A 9,061-nucleotide genomic window follows, 5' to 3' on the forward strand; every position below is an offset into this window, starting at 1 on the left:
GGCTGTTGCACATGAAAGCTTGAACGCTTTTCTTTTGAACAGCCGTATAAGATATTCAAACAGTCTCGATCTTGGTCATTAGTAAGGGTTGCGTTTCCCGCTTCATTTAGCCAAATCGATATGCTTTTTTGTTGTTGTTGCACCTTTTCATGCCGTGGACTATCTATTAACGATCGCGTGAAAGCGACTGGATGGTTGAAGATTCACACTGTGCCATATAACTGTAATAAATAAAGAAACTATTTGTTCTGAGGTTTCATTAGACTCGGCTCAGAGTGAGTCGAATGAACAGCAAATAATAATACAGAGAATACAATTGGTCTGGGTTTTCCAATTTCACATTTTGTTGATGTTAATGGGACCAATTTAAAAACCTACTTGAAATATGAGACATTCTCTACCATGGAAATGACACAAATCAGCTGTCTGCTGAAGTCTGGAATGCCATACCCCTTTCACAGCAATGGAATCGTACCGGGAACTTTCCCCCGTCGTAATGACAAACGCATTAAAATATAACAAATGGAGAAGCAATCCTTTTCAGTTGGTCCAGTTAAAAGGCATACGGTAAGGTACGGCAGGGTAGGTCCTGGTAGAGCAGCACAAGGTGGAGTTGAACTAGCGTGGGCCTCGTGGGGTCCCCCCCCCGCCCCCACACTATCTCAGTCTCCCTTTGGCGTCGGCTCGTAGGAGCGAAGTCTGGTTTTGCCTCGCCAACCACTCCCTCTCCGCCGCCGCCATAGTCCAACCCCCCCGGGGCCCTGCCCCCTCTCCCGCTCCTTGGGGGAGTCTCTCTCTGTTCCACAAGGGGCGCCCTCCCACGTAGCCCCCGCCGACCGCCATCGCCGGGCCCCGGGGCCGCTGGCCCGGGGGCCCCTTGACGAACTGCGGCCGGGGGAACTGCTTGGCGTCCAGCACGTCCTTGTACTGGATCTCCGGCCGGATGAGGCGCAGGCAGGCCTCGGTGGTGCCGTTGTCCAGGCCGGCTGCAGCTCGTAGCCCAGGATCTTCACCACGCCGCTCTGGAAGGGCCGGATGCCCTTGTCCCTGATGCGCTGCGCCTCCACGGGCCTCCCGCCGTTGCGCAGGCAGACGCGGGCCAGCTGGTCCCGCCGCGCCCGCAGCAGCGCCACCTCCTGGTCCATGCGCTCCGGCCCGAAGCGCCGCACGTCCTCCCAGAAGCTGCGGTTGAAGGCCTGGTACAGGTGCCAGTCCAGCGCGTTCCACTCCCGCAGCTTCTCGCGCTGCGCCGGCGTCAGCGACAGGTCGGGCGGCGCCCGCATCGGCGGCCGCCCGCCCCGCACGCCCACCGCCGCCGCCACCGCCGCCGCCGCCGCCTTGTCCATCCAGCTCTCGCCGCCGCCGCCGCCCCCGGCCCCGCCCGGCGGCTTCTGCTGGCGGGCGTTGAGGCTGAAGGACACCACGGCGTCCAGCGGCCAGCAGAGGGCGTGCCGCAGCAGCACCATGGACTGGTCGTAGTACTCCGACACCAGGATGAGCCGGAAGGCCCGCCGCACCAGGGCCTCGCCGCGCAGCGCCAGGCCCTCCGAGAAGTTGGCGTTGTGGTCCATGCCGAAGTCGAACCACAGCAGGTTGCGGGCGTAGTGGTTGTTGCGGAGGCGCGGATCGTAGTACTGCCGGGGGTTGTCGGCGAAGTCGCCCAGGCTCTTGGCCTTGCGGAAGGCCGGGGCCACCTCCTTGTAGTAGGCGAAGGAGGACTCCGTCAGGGCCACGGGGTCCCGGACGATGGAGAAGTAGAAGGTGTCCTCAGGCATCACCTTCTCTACCTGAGGGAAACGGGGGGGTGGGGGGGGGGGGGAAGGCTCTCGGTTAGTCAGGCCGCATGGGTTTTTCGTCAAACTGACTGATTATTCTGATTGTAGCTCCGTCCCGTTGCGTCCCGAGGCATTTCTCCGAGCACGTTGATTAAGCCCCGTGGAAATCCTTAATGCACCGAGACTTTCCAGACTAAGATGCATTTGCGAATTGATTTCAGAGATCAGGCTAGATTTATGCTGCTTCGGATTTGAATATTGATTTTCAACTGGAAAGATACTTTTATGTCCCATCTCTTTGACCAAGATGTTTAAAGGCTAAATAATTGGCTCGCAAGAAGCCTGTAAGAAGCTTGTGAATATTGATTTGATTACTTTCAAATGCTTCTATTAATAACAAGTGGGTGAGTAGGAAGTCAACTTGGCTACTAATATATGTAAATACACCAAAACACATTTGAAATATTTGAGTTTCCTTAAAACTGCTGAGTCAGGCACTTCTCTGGCTGTATATTCACCTACTTTTAAGCATCTCATTTAACAAAAAAAAGAAAAAAACTTTTACTTCACTGTGGTATCTGCTTCGTAATACAAGTATCCCCATCGGGCTACTTTCTCTGCAACACTGCGTTTCTGCTGATGGAAAGCCCAGTCTCTGCAAGGCTACAGACTCCAGGTTTGATCTTCCATGACCCTGTCCGAGCACCTAATCATGTTCTCCATCCCCACTTGTTTGTAAAGCTTAACTGTTCAGGGCCAAGCGTGCCATTCGCTCTATTGGCTCAGCCACCACAGGGTGAAAGCTACTGCTTGGTCAGATAAAAACATGTGTGCCGACCACTCTGACCTTGACAGTAGGCCTGCATGTGCATGCATTCATAAAAACCAAAACAGAACAGACGGAACAAGGCATTAGGAGGTGGAGTGTTTAGTTGCTACAAGAATCAACAGGGATTTAAAACAATACGCCTCGATATGTATGCCTACAATTTCAGAAACATGAGTATGCAGCAATGTATCACTATGCAGTTTAACTTGTTTCATAAAAATACAAAGTTTCGTACCACCGAGGGCGTCGTCATCATTACTGCCCTAGGCCAATCTCACTGAGGTAATGTGCAATTTCAACCCAGCCCTAAAAATGAGGGGGGTGGGGGAAACGAATGAAACACTTTCTTTTCCAAGGCACTTCTGCCTCTGATCCGGGGGAACATACCTCAGGCTTATTGAACCTCATGTGGTTTCCCATGATGTCGAAGTCCAGGACTCGGGGCCCCTGGTAACCTTTGACCCGGTGGGCGTTGAACAGCAGGGGGTACCCCAGCTGGTAGCCCATCGGCAGGGCGAAGCGGAGGCCGTGCTCCTCGCCGAAGCGGTAGAGCATGTTGAGGACCGTGCTGCTGGCCGTCTTGTGGGTCTTCAGGAACATGAGGTGGGTGTGGGGCCGGCAGGAGCCCAACGGGGGCCCCTGGACGTCGGAGGCGTAGAACAGCAGGCGCGTAGCCGGCTGGACGCTGCTGAACGGGGGAGAGGAGGGAGAGAGCGAATCGGTGAGCCCGGACGCAAGGACACTGTGATCCACTTGGTTTGGCAAGCCCGTCTGTGGCAAAGTGGGAGTCGGTACATGTATATAAATATACACAAACCTCCGTGGTCAAGAGTAAACAACAGACAGAGCGAGAGCCTCGGTGAATCACGGCACATGCAAACCCTGGTCAACTAAGCAACATTTCCTGCAACTTGCTGAACCTATTCAAAGCCTTTGGTTACACTAAATAATCACAGCGGTACGAATCCCCCCAAAGCGTTGTTACTTTCACACACACGGTAACAAAGTTACACTTTGCTTTGACATCTGGCCGGCGATTTAGATAGGTCACGTTGAATGTGAGCTGGTGTTTACGCGTGCACACATGATTAACCCCAGTCTCTCCAGACCGTCGGAGCCTAGCTCTCAGACTGGTGCAGGAGGGAAAAAAAAAAGGAAAACTAAATCTGGGGAGCCTCAGTGAAGAGAAAGCTCCCAGATGTTTACAGGGGAACCCAGAGTGTGTGTCTGTCCATGTCTGTGTGTGTGTTCCGAGTGAGCGGGAGAGTAAGGGAGAGTGGGGGATAAAAGAAGAAAGGGCAAGAAAAGAGAATATAATGGGGGAAGGGGCTAGACACGTGGAAGTGGAGGGAGGGAGGGAGAGAAGCCAGTGAGAAAGCGAGAGAGAGAGAGAGAGAGAGAGAGAGAGAGAGAGAGAGAGAGAGAGAGAGAGAGAGAGAGAGAGAGAGAGAGAGAGAGAGAGAGAGAGAGAAAGAGGAGAAGAGTGCGAGTCGACAGAAAAGCAGAGAAACAACGAGGCGAACAAAAGGAGGAGGAGTACGGGAACCCAGGGGACGCAGTCCGATGAATCATTAGTCAGAGGAAGGTGTGGCTTTGGAATCCAAAGTCTCGGTCATCCAAACCGTGATCGAGAGCCATGCCCCAATAGAGGCTCACAGCCCCCTGGAGCAATGTGCACATAAGACATTCCTATGGACCCCGCGAAGGCGGGTCTCTACACTGAAGAACAATGGGCCATCCTGGCAACATCTGGTTCAAAATCTGGATTGCACGTATTCAATTGCATTTTCAGGGGGGAAAAAAAACAACCCTGGATGGAAAGCTAAACATGCAAGTCTTCTATAGAAGCTGCATGGCAAATTGAAATTAATGAAAAGGCTTTTCCTTCCTTATCTCACTGTTTTGTTTTACCCACTTTAACAGCCTCTATATAAATTGTTCAGTTTTTGTTTACAGAAACAATACAATCCTTATCTTATCGGGGGTTACGTCGAAGCGACGAGTTCCGCCGTAGCAAAGCTTTTAGTTGTATACCTCCTCGAAGATGATAAGAACTTAAACTAGGTCCAATCGACCACCTCATGCAAGAAGTATGTTGATGCAGTTTGCTGTTTAACTTGGAATGAATCTGCAAAGAACTGGTTTGGTGGAATGTTTAAGAAAACCTACCAATACACAGAACACAGTGCATGCCACTCACTGGGATCTTTTTCTAGAAAGCAGATCGATTCTAAACATAACTCTGGACTCTGGTTTGCGTCAGTGCAAGGCGGTTAGTGGTGGGGGGGTTTGAACCCGTTTTACAGAACAGCAGTTTTACATTTTGCTGGATTTAGGGTCACTCAAACTCTGTCTGGTTCATTAGGAAAGTCCTCGTTAATGGCAGGCTCTAAAAGCCAGCCTTAATCACGCGCTGAAAGTGAGATTGATGATGGATTGGGAGCGTAATTGCGACGGAGAAGCGCTGCGTGGCTTGGTGCAGCCGGGCAAAAGGTTGTCATGGTGATACGTGCAAAGGGAGTCGTTCCATTGCCTTTATATACTGGCGATGGTTTGAAGTGAACACAGACATGGCCTAAAGTACCCGCTGCATTAAACACGCCGCATGAATAAAACATGTTAAATGGAGAGAAATGTTTGCCGGCATCACACCGTCGTGATGCACTGTACAAGTCGCAGGTTATTTGGATATTAAGCCTGAAGAACTCAACAGACTCGTGCCAATATCCAGCGATAAATTGTTCAGGACATTTGACACCACTAATTTTTCAAAGATGTTATTTCTTATGTGTGTTGGAGTCAGAGTGTGGGTGTGTATATATGTGTGCATGCATGTTCATATGTGCATGTATGCATGCGTGCGTGCATGCATGTTCATATGCGTGTGTGCATGTGTGTGTGTGCATGTTCTTATGCGTGTGTGTATGCGTGTGCATGTGTATGCATGTTCATATGCGTGGGTATGAATGTTGCTATGTGCACGTGTGCAAGCATGTTCATATGCGTGGTTGTGTGTGCTTGTTCATATACATGTGTGCGCGAGTGTGTGCATGTTTCTCTTACCTCTTGTTGAAAATGAGACCCATGAGTTGCCCGGCGAAGGCGATGGCAACAAACACCAGGAGGGCTTTCCACAGCCACAGGGCCCTGGCCGGTAGCAGCCCAGCCCGCACATCCTCCTGGCAGGGCAGATGTGCCACGAACAGGGGGAGGGTGGAGGAAAGAGGAGCAGCCATTTATTAGCATGTGTCTGTACAATAGAATAGAAATCCATTTAAAAAAGAACAAAAGAAAAACAAAAGAAGGTTTTCTTATAGCTTTGTATGAATCGATGGTTGAAAAAAGGAGACAGACAGACAGCCAGACAGAAAAACATACAAAAAGGGACAAAGGTCTATGCAAAACCACATCAATAGAAAAGGAAGTTCTCTCAGAATCGAAACGCTTCCCCATGTCATTCTGACGTGAGAGTGGCAGTGAGGTGTCCACCTCTGATTCCCTTGGTAAACAACTAGGTTCACGTCTTCAGAAGCTATTCCACCCGTGTGGCTGCGTACCTTCCCTTATATCTGTGGGCGGGAGCGATATTAAACCCGCAGAGAAGAACAATTGCCTATTTATCACTCACACACACACACGCGCACACACACACACACACAAATAGTTTTCGCTCGAATCCTCTCCCCAAATCGACGGCCTGAAATCACTGTTCCGAAAACGTCCCGATTCTACGTGACATATCCCCCCTTGTGTCCCGACGCCACGGTTCAAGAACGGCACCGTTTTGAAAGGAACAAACGCCTTGAGCATGGGATCGGATGGGGGACGGATCTTATTTTCCTCGCCTACCTTGTTCTCCGTCTGAACACCATAGCGGCGGAACCGGTCCGCAATCAGATACGGGGCTCCTCCTTGTAGGGCTGCTGCTGCTGCTGCGGTTGGCGGCGGCAGCGATGAGCCCACGGTGCATCTCGGAAGGTCTCTTTATGAGGCACAGAATCCGCCGACGTTATAAAGGCACCGGACTACATTCCCATATCGCGAGAAGGGATGGGAATGGCCGTGTTTTCTCCCCTCCACACCCTCCCTCCCTCTCTCTCTCTACAACGCTCCCTCGCAGGCTCAAACGCAGCTCCTCGAGCAAATGTAGGTATATATATAGACTCTGCTGCTGCTGAGTCTATATTCAAGACGCATCGCTGAGCACGAGCGTATTCATTGTGCACGGGACGTCGGACGCTAGAGGGGGAAAAGGGGGGAAAAAAGCTGGGATTGCACGCGGGCTCTGCGTTCAGTCGCGCTCTGACGTCAGCCGTCTAGCCTGTGGCTGATTTGCTTGTGCGCTGCTTATTGTGCGCTTGCGTCGAGACGAGCAGGGGATGTTTTGAAAAATAGATATGAGAGCTAATTAAAATGTTTTATCCGTGTTATCCAGGTATTAAAAATAACCGTTGCAATTGACAGGCTGGAGTGTACATTTTCGGAGGACAGAATGTGAAAACGGTTGTGCGGTGGTGCATCTTTCACATATAGCCCCCCACAACAAAGGCCTTGTGGGAGAACACAAGTGGGCCATTCACATGGCTAGTGTTGTGGTGTATAACCCTGCGAGGTTATATAACAACAATCCTTAATTGTTTTAGGTTCATGTAACGGCTCAATTAGGCCTACCCTGCCTAATAAGGGTCAAGTTTAGACCAAGCTTTTCCCCCACTTTATTACAGCTAATACCAATTGCTCCTAGTTTTCACCTTAACCCCTTAATTTTAACAAAGTAGGAAGGAATAAGTAGACCTTTTTATATTCAAACAGAGGCAGAAGTAGGCTGTGTTTCTCACAAATTAGGTTCATGACCCATAAGAAAATGTCTTTCTCAGAAATTGTGGCGAGTGAAGCAGGGTGACTTCTGTAACATTCTGCAACATAGTCACCAAAAATGATTGGTAGATGGTGGTTGGATTACACCTAAAATCAAACAACAAAAGCTTGACTGTGTACAGGGCTAATGGTTTAGCACGTCAAAGCAACAACTTCAAATCAGCAAACATAAACGATTATTTATTCAGGTCAACAGCTGTGTTCATGGAGTAGAACCAGTTCCACTTTGATGTTTTCACCCCAAAGCCTCATTTAACATTTAACAAGAACGGTTGGCATACAACTCATCTGTCAATGTTCAAACTGACACCTGAACCTTCCTATGGAATACAATTTTCCTATATTAAATATACACAAATGAATATATGTTCTATTTAACCATGTAATTTTAATGAGTCACAGCTATCATTCAACATTTTACTTTCTTTATTAGTTAATTAGTCATCTAATGGGTCTTTCAAATATGTTTCATATTCAAGTTTAGCCAAAAAGCAAAACAATGTCTCGCTTTGTGTAAATCTAGACTTGTTTGTAAACAGGCTCATCTTTTGTCATCGACGATTTTTCATTTGAATATTTTCTTGAATCCTTGCCTTCCTCACGCCTTGCCCCTGCAGGCCTCCTATTGGCCGGCCCGCTGTCAACAGCCCTCCGTCAAAACCAACAGCAGCAGCACCGTTAAGCCTTGTCACGGCCCGCTGTCGGCGTTGTTCCGAGATAGCGTCTGCTATGCAAATCACCTGGTTCCTCTACCCCACACACACACACACACGCACACGCACAAGCACACGCACACACACACGCACACGCACAGCGCACACGCACACGTCTCTCGACATAGGAAAATGCATGGGTTGTGATTTATAAACAGGCAAAATCACCGAGGTGGCTAATTGTCTGTTGTGAGTCACCTGGAGGAGACGCAGCCATTGTCTCTGATGCAGCACGCAAGGTACTCACACCAGACTATATTTAGCACCGAAGCGTCTTAACGAACGCGGGCTCTTAAGACAAGGCTAAGCCACCTGGCTCCCCTCCCCCTGCCAGTCGGCCAGCTGCTCAGATTAACTACCCCCCCCCACACACACACACCCTCAACACCACCACCACCACCTCCCTGCTTGACCGGTCCCTAGTCACTCCTCTCAAACCCCTTCTGATAGTTAAGTCTTTTGTTCGCCCCCCCCCCCTTGTTCAGTAGCGACGATGAAGTCCCACAAATGACGCTCAGTGCTCAGTGGTTGGGTCGTACACGCTCGGTCGCGCTACCACTTGATTAACAATCAAAGGGGAGAAGAGTGAAAAAAACAAAATGGCGTCTCATGCGGTTCCGATGACAGCTGGAAGGGCGGTGAAATGCACATGTGGCCAATTGGAGGATGAATCCAGGGGCAAGTTGAGATCCGGTCCCAGGGAAAAAAAAAAAACACAGGTCATGTGGTGGTGATCTGGTCGGGAGGAACACACCACATTCCAACCCTTACTCGCCGCTCTTTCAGAAGGTCAAACGGCGAAAGCTCATGTGGTCGCACACAGTGCATCGCACTGAGCCCGGCCAACAATCTTTCTTTGTTTTTAA

The 9,061-nt window shown here is 50.1% G+C and overlaps 1 protein-coding gene across 1 annotated transcript; it reads right to left on the reverse strand.

Annotated features, from left to right (window-relative positions):
• Nucleotides 1-299: 299 nt before the first annotated feature.
• gal3st4 (galactose-3-O-sulfotransferase 4) lies at nucleotides 300-7,171 on the reverse strand. The gene is given in 6 exon segments (XM_056575779.1): nucleotides 300-983; nucleotides 986-1,787; nucleotides 2,992-3,292; nucleotides 5,668-5,746; nucleotides 5,749-5,783; nucleotides 6,454-7,171. Coding segments are annotated over 6 exon segments (1,566 nt in total). The 5' UTR covers nucleotides 6,477-7,171; the 3' UTR covers nucleotides 300-657.
• Nucleotides 7,172-9,061: the final 1,890 nt, after the last annotated feature.

This window comes from Gadus chalcogrammus, chromosome 17 (assembly GCF_026213295.1).
Source record: "Gadus chalcogrammus isolate NIFS_2021 chromosome 17, NIFS_Gcha_1.0, whole genome shotgun sequence".
NCBI classification, from domain to species: Eukaryota; Metazoa; Chordata; class Actinopteri; order Gadiformes; family Gadidae; genus Gadus; species Gadus chalcogrammus.